General features: G+C 51.3%; 2 protein-coding genes across 2 annotated transcripts in view; both read right to left on the reverse strand.

Moving 5' to 3' along the window:
* LOC140085330 (uncharacterized) overlaps positions 1-8,632 on the reverse strand; it is a 309,037-nt gene extending 300,405 nt beyond the window's left edge. Inside the window, exons 1-2 of the mRNA XM_072126522.1 lie at positions 8,576-8,632; positions 6,477-8,130 (exon numbers count right to left, since the gene is read on the reverse strand). Of these exons, the coding sequence (XP_071982623.1) occupies positions 6,477-8,130; positions 8,576-8,632 (1,711 nt within the window). The remainder of the gene's footprint in view (positions 1-6,476; positions 8,131-8,575) is intronic.
* Positions 773-12,373, reverse strand: LOC140114806 (uncharacterized). Its single transcript, XM_072132737.1, has 3 exons — positions 12,236-12,373; positions 8,576-8,710; positions 773-4,416 (listed from the first exon to the last, which is right to left on the reverse strand). The coding sequence occupies exon 3, from the start codon at positions 4,355-4,357 to the stop codon at positions 3,101-3,103; it is 1,257 nt and encodes a 418-aa protein (XP_071988838.1). The 5' UTR covers positions 4,358-4,416; positions 8,576-8,710; positions 12,236-12,373; the 3' UTR covers positions 773-3,100.
* Between the last annotated feature and the right edge of the window lie 469 nt (positions 12,374-12,842).

Below are 12,842 nucleotides of genomic sequence, written 5' to 3' on the forward strand. Positions count from 1 at the left end.
GCTCTGCGATGCTGGGAGCCCCATCCCCAAGCTGAGACACTTGTAAGAGACGCTCCTGGCGCTTGCTGGTCCTTCTTGGGCCCCTGGAGCCTTTTTGGTAACAATGGAGCCTCTCTCCTTGGATTCCTTGATGATGCGATAGATCGGTGACTGAGGTGACATCTTTCTCGCTGCGATACTCTTCCCTGTTCGGCCAGTTTTGTGCAGAGCAATGATGACTGCACATGTTTCTTTAGAGATAACCATGGGTAACAGAAGAGAAACAATGATACCACGCACCAGCCTCCTTGTAAAGTGTCCAGGGGTGTGATTGTTACTTAATCCTGACAGATTTTCCCCCAGCCCTGTCCCCATCAGCCCCCGCACCTGTGTTACTGGAGACATCACATTTTCTAGGCAAATACTGACTTTACAATTAATTGCTGATAAGCTGATCGCTCTTTATAACATTCTGGAGTTTATGCAAATTACCATTATAAAACCTGATGCCGGAGACTTTGTAAAAATTAACATTTGTATCATTCTCACAACTTATGGCCATGACTGTAGAATGAGGTTCAGAGCGATGGGTGCTTTGGACTTGAATGACCAGAACTAAGTGTCTTTCTATAAGATATTTACAACTATTTGCAATACAGGCAGTCCCCTACTTAAGAACACCCGACTTACAGACAACCCCTAGTTACAGACTGACCTCTGGATGTTGGTAATTTCCTGTACTTTAGCCCTAGGCTACAATAATCAGCAATAACAGTTATCACAGGCGTCTGTAATGAAGATTTATTGTTATTCCTGGTTCTTATGGCAATCCAACATTTTTAAAATCCAATTGTCACAGAGACCAAAAAATTTTTGTTTGGAGCTACAATTATATAATATACTGGTTATGACTTAAATACAAATTCAAGTTAAGAACAAACCTGCAGAACCGATCATGTACGTAACGCAGGGACGCATTATCCTGTGTAATGTACCGTATTCCTTGTGTCCTTTCTATGATGTTATTATAGTGACCGAGGTTTTGTGCTTTTAATTGGGAGTAAAAGGTCAATAGGTTCACACTTATAAACATATATATGGCTTTATAATGGGATTTTGTACTTTACTCTCCCTCCCCTATTCCTTTCTTGTCTTTTTTTGTTACTCCCCCTGTATTGTACATGATGTATTAACGCACTTGCGCCACAATTCTGGTGGTTTTGCGCCTCAAACACTGTCTAAAATGCCTTGGGCCACATTTATCAAAGCTTTTAGACCTGTTTTTAGCCATGTTCCGACTTGTCCGACTGAGGGTGTGTGTGTGACCTCAGAAAAGGGGCGTGGCTTGACCTAAAAGGGGGCGTGGTCGACTTGCATGTTCCACTTTAAAGTAGGTCTAAACTGGAAACCGACAGTTTTATCCTGCACCAGATTCATTAACACAATGATAAATCAGGCGCAGAAAAGGACTAGGGTTTTCCTCCACTAAACTGACGGAACCTGAGACACATTGATACATCCCCCTCTTTGTGTTAATAGAAATTTGAATTATGTAACTTATTTATTTTGCTAAACGGAAGCAGAATTTTTTTTTTTTTTTTTAAAAGTACGGTCATTACCTCCAATCCCTCAATGCACGGAATAAAAATAAAAAAATCTGATACTGAAATGTTTATATACACAGCATTAATGACCTAGGAGACATCTATAGTATATGGTATAGTCTTGGATATAGTTAGTGAACCTCCCACGCTAACGACGCAACTTACACCATTAAGTGATTGTCAGATGTGAATTATTTGTGTAACAAAACTTGCAGCTTCTCAGCTGTGTCGGTTCTCAGATGTTTAACCCCTTACCACATTTGGATGTTCCTGTACGTCCAGTAGCGGAGGGAGGAGTATAAAGCGGGCGCACGGGCTGAGCTCTCTTCATACGCTGTGGGTGCTTGCTGCACAATGGAAAAAACTCCCACAACTAGCACCGATCCCGGGTATTAACCCTTTGATGGGCGCCGCCATCTTGGATTGGATCGTCACTCCCCGTGACGTCAATTGGGGAGCGGCTATCCGTTGCTATGACAGCCTTGGGTCACACAAAGACCTGAGGCTGTCATGTTTCAGGCTATTACAATGTGCGATTTGCAAAATCCCCATATACTGCGATACTGTAGTGTGGCAGTACTGTATATGGTAGGATCAGACAACCTGGGGTTAAAAGTACCCTAGGGGTCTGAAAAATAGTAAAAAATAAATTAAAAAAAAAAAAAAAACTAAAAATTAAAAATCACCCCCCTTTCCCTGATATAAATAAACAGTAAAAATCATAAACATGTGAGGTATCGTTATTTTCCTGACTTTTAACCCTATAACGCAAAATATAAGAAATTCAATAAAAAGTGATCAAATGGTCATACAGTTCTAAAAATGGTATCACTGAAAACAGCATTAAAAAAAAAAAATCACAACAAATGACACCGCCCACAGCTCTGTACAACTCTGTACATTTTTGTTAATGTATAAAAACATTATAAAACCTTTACAAACTTGGTTTCCCCGGGATCGCACTGACCCAAAGAATAAAGTAGACCTGTCATTTGGGGCGCACAGTAAAAGCGTTTTTTCATCATTTTCCCACTTCCCAGGGCATGGAATAATAAATACCATCACTATGAAGTGCAATATGTTACGCAGAAAACAAGCCGTCACAGCTCTGTACATGGAAAAATAAAAAGTTATAGATTTTGAAGATGGGGAGTGAAAAATGAAAAAACAAAAAAAGGCCAGGACATTAAGGGGTTAAAAAGACATCTACCTCAAGGATTGTAAACCAAAGTGCACTAACCTGCTGGTGTGCGCCCCCTCGAGCAGGATCTATGTGTTTAAAAAAAGGGCTTGTAAATTATGCAAATGAGCCTAAGGGGCTCTGGGTTCCATAGGTATTAATGTAGCCTGGAGCTCCTCAGCCTAATTTGCATAATTTTAACGCCTTTTCTACTAAAAACAGACATAGGAAGCTTAAAGGAGAGGACGCACACCAGTACTATGTTTCCCTTAAAATAAGGCAGTGTCATTAATTTTCGCTTCTAGGCGCTAGGTCCTATTTTAGGGGAAGATGTCCTTTAACAAGGGACAATTTCAGAGCAGGGGGATGACCTCCCGCACTGCTTAATGTGTTTAAAGAAATTCGATTTACGGCCAAAACATTTTCCACATTTGGAACATGAATATGGCTTCTCCCCTGTGTGAATTCTCTGATGTATAATGAGATATGATTTCTTAGAAAAACACATCCCACAGTCGGAGCACGAGAACGGCTTCTCTCCTTCATGAATCTTTACATGTGCATGCAGATCAGAATTACGGGCAAAACACTTCCCACATTGTGAGCAGGAATATGGCTTCTCCCCCGTGTGAGTTCTCTGATGTATAACCAGATAGGATTTCTTAGTAAAATGTTTTCCACATTCGGAGCATGAGAATGATTTTTCTTTGTGAATTGTTTGATGTTGAACGAGAGCAGCTTTTATAGTAAAACATTTCCCACATTCTGAGCACAAATAGGGCTTCTCTCCTGTGTGAATTCTCTGATGTTTGACAAGATCCGATTTTTGGGTAAAACATTTCCCACATTCTGAACACGAAAAAGGCTTCACCCCTGTGTGAGTTCTCTGATGTCTTTCAAGATTCGATTTCATATAAAAACATTTCCCACATTCGGAGCATGAAAATAGTTTCTTCCCTTTGTGAATTTTCTGATGATGCAGAACACTTTGCTTATGAGTAAAGGATTTACCACATTCTTGACATGAAATTTTTTTCCCTGTGTGGATCGTTTGATGCACAGTGAGAGCAGATTTTTCAGCAAAACACTTCCCACAATCAATACATGGAAATGGCTTCTCTCCTGTGTGAATTCTCTGATGTGTAAGAAGAACAGATTTCTGAAAAAAACGTTTCCCACATTCGGAGCAGGAGAATGGCTTCTCCCCTGTGTGAATGTTCTGATGGATAACAAGATTTTGTTTCCTTGAGAAAAATTTCCCGCATTCGGGACACGAGAGCGGCTTCTCCCCTGTGTGAGTTCTCTGATGTTTGACAAGATATGATTTCTGGGCGAACTTTTTTCCACAATCAGAGCAGGCGAATGGCTTCTCCCCTGTGTGAGTTCTCTGATGTTGATCAAGTTCTGATTTCCTGTTATATGATTTGCTACACTCTGAACATTGATGTTTCTTCTTCCCTGTGTGAGATCCTCGATCCCTTCCTTGAGAGTCATTTTGCTGTAGCGTCTGTGATGAATCAGAGGATGAGACGTGTATAATAGGATCAGATGAGGGGTCTTCCCTGTGAGGGGCTGGGGGTATATCCGGGGTCATGGTCTGCGCTTCATATGTAGAAGATATCAGATGTTCCTCTGAGCTCCTCGTATAGTTAGCTGAAAAATACCCAAAAATAATAGAATGTAAAAAAAAGTAACCGATCTCTTACAACATTTCAAAAAAGGAAAGTGTAGTCACAGCTAAATGGCAGATAACGCTCACATACCCGAGTACACAATAATCTCATACAAGGAAGTGTTATGTGTATTAGCCAAAAATGTCATAAAAACCGAAGATTCGGAATTTTATGGCGCTAAATAAATACAGATTATTATAATAAGAACAAATCTTTATTACAGTCAAATACAGGCGGTCCCCTACTTAAGAACACTCGACTTACATACGACCCCTAGTTACAAACGGACCTCTGGATATTGGTAATTACTGTACTATAGTCCTAGGCTGCAATGATCAGCTGTAACAGTTATCACTGGTGCCTGTAATGAAGATTTAGTGTTAATCCTGATTCTTATGACAACCCAACAATTTTAAAATCCAATTTTTAAAGACCAAAAAAGTTCTGGCTGGGATTACAATGATAAAATATACAGTTCCGACTTACATACAAATCCAACTTAAGAACAAACCTACAGACCCTATCTTGTATGTAACCCGGGGACTGCCTGTACAGACAAAACACAGATACATTTACATTCTAAATGCAATTAAAAAGTACAAATACGCATCAAAATACAGACGCACCACTGAATCCCCCCGGCCCCCCAGGACTAGACATATAACAGTCTGCTAGTTACAGGTCAATGCAGGCAAATAAATCCCAATAGATACAACACCGGGAATATAGTACAGGATGCGCTCGGCCCTGGTAGCGACATGATCCGGTCTCAGGAGAACTGTAACAACTCAGTCAAGGGCCAAACATGACACATGGTAACAGATGACATTCCTATATAGGGAGTAACCTATGCAGGACCCCAGGAACTAATCCGGAGCCTGATGTGATGTAGGGCTCCCGAAATGTATCGCCGCACAATCCACTTCCCCGTGTCGGGGTCTGGATTAGTTTCCTGCCTTGTCAGGTCTATTACATTGGTCTTGGGTGTTCAGGTGTTTATATGTTGGGCACCTGTGGCACGGTCCCTGGGGTCCTGCATAGGTTACTCCTTATATAGGAATGTCATCTGTTACCATGTGTTATGTTTGGCCCTTGACTGAGTTGTTACAGTTCTCCTGAGACCGGATCATGTCGCTACCAGGGCCGAGCGCATCCTGTACTATATCCCCCGGTGTTGTATCTATTGGGATTTATTTGCCTGCATTGACCTGTAACTACCAGACTGTTATATGTCTAGACCTGGGGGGCCGGGGGGATTCAGTGGTGCGTCTGTATTTTGTTTGTTTTGTATTTGTACTTTTTAATTGCTTTTAGAATGTAAATGTATCGGTGCTTTGTCTGTATTTGATTGAGATAAAGATTTGTTCTTTTTATGACCTTTTTGCCTTATATACAGGACACTTCCTTTTTTGTACAAGACTCTTATAACAGTTTTATATCAGAATAGACATTATTTATTTACAAATATTCCAAACTGTATCAGCAAATAAATTGTGAAAAGACATCGCAGTCTATGAAAGACATACAGGGGCTTGTAAAAAGAAAACAATGATACATTTGTTTCTATCCCTCTCTTGTGGTGTCCTCGTGTCCGTTTTGCCCTTACTGACCAGTGCCTGGGTTATTGCTTGTCCTGTCCCTGGACTGTGACCCCGGACCTGTGCAGTCTGCCCTCTGTCTATGCCCGGATCCTGTCCCTCCAGCAGGAAGCGCTGGTGTGTTTGGTGCAGGCGGATCAGCGATCACTGCCCGGAAACTGCTCCATGAGGAGGCACCTGGTGATCTCCCCGCAGTGACCTCCAGATTCCCAGGAGATCAGTCAGACACAACCTCAGGACCCCTCCCAAGTGCCCCGATAGCTGCATGACCTAGAGGGGAGGAGGGGGCAGTAATGTCCTGTATGAAGAGGCTGCGGCCGGGGATTAGTGTGAGGAACATTAAACTAGGAGAAGATCCCAAACCCTGGAGACTCGTCCTTCCATCTCCTGTCACCTGCTCTCCTCCTGGAGGTTTCCTCCTCTGTGAGCGGTGACTCCTCACCTGGGGGGACATGTGCCGGGGCGTCCTCCGCACACTCCTCACCTGGGGGGACACGTGCCGGGGCGTCCTCCGCACACTCCTCACCTGGGGGGACATGTGCCGGGGCGTCCTCCTCACCTGGGGGGACATGTGCCGGGGCGTCCTCCTCACACTCCTCACCTGGGGGGACACGTGCCGGGGCGTCCTCCTCACACTCCTCACCTGGGGGGACACATGCCGGGGGGGCGTCCTCCTCACACTCCTCACCTGGGGGGACATGTGCCGGGGCGTCCTCCTCACACTCCTCACCTGGGGGGACACATGCCGGGGGGGCGTCCTCCTCACACTCCTCACCTGGGGGGACACGTGCCGGGGCGTCCTCCTCACACTCCTCACCTGGGGGGACATGTGCCGGGGCGTCCTCCTCACACTCCTCACCTGGGGGGACACGTGCCGGGGCGTCCTCCTCACACTCCTCACCTGGGGGGACACGTGCCGGGGCGTCCTCCTCACCTGGGGGGACATGTGCCGGGGCGTCCTCCTCACACTCCTCACCTGGGGGGACACGTGCCGGGGCATCCTCCTCACCTGGGGGGACATGTGCCGGGGCGTCCTCCTCACACTCCTCACCTGGGGGGACACGTGCCGGGGCGTCCTCCTCACACTCCTCACCTGGGGGGACATGTGCCGGGGCGTCCTCCTCACACTCCTCACCTGGGGGGACACATGCCGGGGGGGCGTCCTCCTCACACTCCTCACCTGGGGGGACATGTGCCGGGGCGTCCTCCTCACACTCCTCACCTGGGGGGACACATGCCGGGGGGGCGTCCTCCTCACACTCCTCACCTGGGGGGACACGTGCCGGGGCGTCCTCCTCACACTCCTCACCTGGGGGGACATGTGCCGGGGCGTCCTCCTCACACTCCTCACCTGGGGGGACACGTGCCGGGGCGTCCTCCTCACACTCCTCACCTGGGGGGACACGTGCCGGGGCGTCCTCCTCACCTGGGGGGACATGTGCCGGGGCGTCCTCCTCACACTCCTCACCTGGGGGGACACGTGCCGGGGCATCCTCCTCACCTGGGGGGACATGTGCCGGGGCGTCCTCCTCACACTCCTCACCTGGGGGGACACGTGCCGGGGCGTCCTCCTCACACTCCTCACCTGGGGGGACATGTGCCGGGGCGTCCTCCTCACACTCCTCACCTGGGGGGACACGTGCCGGGGCGTCCTCCTCACACTCCTCACCTGGGGGGACATGTGCCGGGGCGTCCTCCTCACACTCCTCACCTGGGGGGACACGTGCCGGGGCATCCTCCTCACCTGGGGGGACACGTGCCGGGGCGTCCTCCTCACACTCCTCACCTGGGGGGACACGTGCCGGGGCGTCCTCCTCACACTCCTCACCTGGGGGGACACGTGCCGGGGCGTCCTCCTCACACTCCTCACCTGGGGGGACATGTGCCGGGGCGTCCTCCTCACACTCCTCACCTGGGGGGACACGTGCCGGGGCGTCCTCCTCACACTCCTCACCTGGGGGGACTCGTTCCGGGGCGTCCTCCTCACACTCCTCACCTGGGGGGACACGTGCCGGGGCGTCCTCCTCACACTCCTCACCTGGGGGGACACGTGCCGGGACGTCCTCCTCACACTCCTCACCTGGGGGGACACGTGTCTATAGTCCTGTCTATTACCTGGTGATGCAAGGCTCCGCGGCTCCTGGTAGCGCTCCTTGTGTCCTTCTACATACTCCCACTCCTCCATGGAGAAATAGACGGCCACATCCTGACACCTTATAGGAACCTGACACACACAATGACACAGTCATCCCCCGGAGCCTCCATTACTGGATCATGTCCCAGCATTCCCAGCAGTGTCACCTCTCCAGTCAGCAGCTCCGTCATCTTCATGGTCAGTTCTAGGATCTGGTCATGTATCAGGGGGTGAGGCCGGGGGATGGGGCGCAGGGGTCCCCCCCATTCTTCATACACAGGGGCCGGACAGCGCTCACTAGACGTCTTCTTCACTAATGTGTAATCCTGGCTATGGGGAGACAGCGGGATAATATCCCCACATCCATGTCCCATCCCCCACCACCACATGATATGGGGGGCTCTCACCTCTCCTGTCAGCCGGTACAGGATCTCTAGGGTGAGGCGCAGGACGCTCTCCGCCATCTTGTCCCCCCCTCTCTCCATCCTGGATGAGTCGCTCCGGAATATTCTCCGATATAGAAGATTCTGGATTGTAAGAACCTGAGGAGGAAGAAGAGAAATCCAGAGACCGGAGGAGATTACAGGGAAGATGTAGTGTCCCCCCGCCATGTGCAGTCCCATGTAATGTCCCCCCCGCCATGTGCAGTCCCATGTAATGTCCCCCCCGCCATGTGCAGTCCCATGTAATGTCCCCCCCCCCGCCATGTGCAGTCCCATGTAATGTACACCCCCGTGCCATGTGCAGTCCCTTGTAACGTACACCCCCCTGCCATGTGCAGTCCCATGTAATGTACCCCCTGCCATGTGCAGTCCCATGTAATGTACCCCCCGCCATGTGCAGTCCCATGTAATGTCCCCCCCCCCGCCATGTGCAGTCCCATGTAATGTACACCCCCGTGCCATGTGCAGTCCCTTGTAACGTACACCCCCCTGCCATGTGCAGTCCCATGTAATGTACACCCCCCGCCATGTGCAGTCCCATGTAATGTCCCCCCGGCCATGTGCAGTCCCATGTAATGTCCCCCCCCGCCATGTGCAGCCCCATGTAATGTCCCCCCCGCCATGTGCAGTCCCATGTAATGTACACCCCCCGCCATGTGCAGTCCCATGTAATGTCCCCCCCCGCCATGTGCAGCCCCATGTAATGTCCCCCCCGCCATGTGCAGTCCCATGTACCCCCCCCCCGCCATGTGCAGTCCCATGTAATGTACACCCCCCGCCATGTGCAGTCCCATGTAATGTCCCCCCCCGCCATGTGCAGTCCCATGTAATGTCCCCCCCGCCATGTGCAGCCCCATGTAATGTCCCACCCGCCATGTGCAGCCCCATGTAATGTCCCCCCCGCCATGTGCAGTCACAAGTAATGCCCCCCCCGCCATGTGCAGTCCCATGTAATGTCCCCCCGCCATGTGCAGTCACAAGTAATGTCCCCCCCGCCATGTGCAGTCCCATGTAATGTACACCCCCCGCCATGTGCAGTCCCATGTAATGTACACCCCCCCGCCATGTGCAGTCCCATGTAATGTCCCCCCCGCCATGTGCAGTCCCATGTAATGTCCCCCCGCCATGTGCAGTCCCATGTAATGTACCCCCCTCCATGTGCAGTCCCATGTAATGTCCCCCCCGCCATGTGCAGTCCCATGTAATGTCCCCCCGCCATGTGCAGTCCCATGTAATGTCCCCCCCCGCCATGTGCAGTCCCATGTAATGTACACCCCTCTCCCCTTCTTGCAGTCCCATGTAATGTGCACCCCTCTCCTCCTCCTACAGTCCCATGTAATGTCCCCCCCGCCATGTGCAGTCCCATGTAATGTACATCCCCCACCATGTGCAGTCCCATGTAATGTCCCCCCCGCCATGTGCAGTCCCATGTAATGTCCTCCCCCGCCATGTGCAGTCCCATGTAATGCCCCCCCCGCCATGTGCAGTCCCATGTAATGTACCCCCCGCCATGTGCAGTCCCATGTAATGTACCCCCCGCCATGTGCAGTCCCATGTAATGTCCCCCCCGCCATGTGCAGTCCCATGTAATGTACACCCCTCTCCCCCTCCAGCCTGCAGTCCCATGTAATGTACACCCCTCCCCCCCTCCAGCCTGTAGTCCCATGTAATATACACCCATCTCCTCCTCCAGCCTGCAGTCCCATGTAATGTACACTCCTCTCCCCCTCCTGCAGTCCCATGTAATGTACACCCCCTCTCCCCCTCTTGCAGTCCCATGTAATGTACACCCCTCTCCTCCTCCAGCCTGCAGTCCCATGTAATGTACACCCCTCTCCTCCTCCAGCCTGCAGTCCCATGTAATGTACACTCCTCTCCCCCTCCTGCAGTCCCATGTAATGTACACCCCTCTCCCCCTCTTGCAGTCCCATGTAATGTACATCCCTCTCCTCCTCCAGCCTGCAGTCCCATGTAATGTACACCCCTCTCCCCCTCCAGCATGCAGTCCCATGTAATGTACACCCCTCTCCTCCCTTCAGCCTGCAGTAGCATGTAATTAGCACCCCTCTCCTCCTCCAGCCTGCAGTCCCATGTAATGTACACCCCTCTCCTCCTCCATCCTGCAGTCCCATGTAATGTACACCCCTCCCCCCCTCCAGCCTGTAGTCCCATGTAATATACTCCCCTCTCCTCCTCCTGCCTGCAGTCCCATGTAATGTACTCCCCTCTCCTCCTCCAGCCTGCAGTCCCATGTAATGTACACCCCTCTCCTCCTCCATCCTGCAGTCCCATGTAATGTACACCCCTCTCCTCCTCCAGCCTGCAGTCCCATGTAATGTACACCCCTCTCCTCCTCCAGCCTGCAGTCCCATGTAATGTACACCCCTCTCCTCCTCCATCCTGCAGTCCCATGTAATGTACATCCCGCTCCTCCTCCAGCCTGCACTCCCATGCAATGTACACCCCTCTCCTCCTCCTGCCTGCAGTCCCATGTAATGTACACCCCTCTCCTTCTCCAGCCTGCAGTCCCATGTAATGTACACTCCTCTCCCCCTCCAGCCTGCAGTCCCATGTAATGTACACCCCTCTCCTCCCACCAGCCTGCAGTCCCATGTAATGTACACCCCCCTCCTCCTCCAGCCTGCAGTCCCATGCAATGTACACCCCTCTCCTCCTCCTGCCTGCAGTCCCATGTAATGTACGCCCCTCTCCTGCCTCCAGCCTGCAGTCCCATGTAATGTGCACCCCTCTCCTCCTCCAGCCTGCAGTCCCATGTAATGTACACCCCTCTCCTCCCACCAGCCTGCAGTCCCATGTAATGTACACCCCTCTCCTCCTCCAGCCTGCAGTCCCATGTAATGTACACCCCTCTCCTCCTCCAGCCTGCAGTGCCATGTAATGTACACCCCCCTCCTCCTCCAGCCTGCAGTCCCATGTAATGTACACCCCTCTCCTCCTCCAGCCTGCAGTCCCATGTAATGTACACCCCTCTCCTCCTCCAGCCTGCAGTCCCATGTAATGTACACCCCTCTCCCCCTCCAGCCTGCAGTCCCATGTAATGTACACCCCTCTCCTCCTCCAGCCCCATGTAATGTAAACCCCTCTCCTCCTCCAGCCTGCAGTCCCATGTAATGTACACCCCTCTCCACCTCCAGCCTGCAGTCCCATGTAATGTACACCCCTCTCCTCCTCCAGCCTGCAGCCCCATGTAATGTACGCCCCTCTCCTCCTCCAGCCTGCAGTCCCATGTAATGTACACCCCTCTCCTCCTCCAGCCTGCAGTCCCATGTAATGTACACCCCTCTCCTCCTCCAGCCTGCAGTCCCATGTACTGTACACCCCTCTCCTCCTCCAGCCTGCAGTCCCATGTAATGTACACCCCTCTCCCCCTCCTGCAGTCCCATGTAATGTACACCCCTCTCCTCCTCCAGCCTGCAGTCCCATGTAATGTACACCCCTCTCCCCCTCCTGCAGTCCCATGTAATGTACACCCCTCTCCTCCTCCAGCATGCAGTCCCATGTAATGTTCACCCCTCTCCTCCTCCAGCCTGCAGTCCCATGTAATGTGCACCCCTCTCCTCCTCCAGCCTGCAGTCCCATGTAATGTACGCTTCTCCTCCTTACCTCCGTGTAATTTCTAGTTTCTGTTTGCAGTGTGTGACGTGGTGATGACGTCATGGGATATGGCTTCCCCCCTCCTCTCCCCTCTGTCCCTTGGCTGTGACTTTTCGTCTTCAAGGAAAGCTCCGCCCCTTCAGTGACATCACTCCCCAGGGTCACGTGACTAGTGGATATTGGGCGGGAAGACCTGTGTGAGGTGGCGGGTGTCCTGCTCTGAGGAGAGGTGACATTGTGGAGGGACTACGACTCCCAGCGTGCTCCAGGGTCCTCTGCTCCGGCATTACGTTACCTGTACAATGTTGTGTGTCATTTGGTGGAGTGAAGGTTTATCCCTCTTAATGTGTCCGGGACAGTGACCGTGTAACATGGTGAGCAGGGACAGTGTCAGGACGCCATGACATTCCAGGTCACACATAGTGGAGTGTCAGCTCTGTGCCCCAGGAGAGGAGGCCACGATTAGGGTGGAGGCAGATTATATGTTATACAGGGCCAGGACGTCCATTGTTGGGCCCCATCATTCGCCTCAGGAGGGGCCCCGTCCCCCCACACATTACCTCATGGCTTTTCTCATGTATAAGGGTGGTGACACACGTGGCGTTTTTGGTGCGTT

Source organism: Engystomops pustulosus, chromosome 1 (genome assembly GCF_040894005.1).
Source record: "Engystomops pustulosus chromosome 1, aEngPut4.maternal, whole genome shotgun sequence".
Classification (NCBI taxonomy): domain Eukaryota; kingdom Metazoa; phylum Chordata; class Amphibia; order Anura; family Leptodactylidae; genus Engystomops; species Engystomops pustulosus.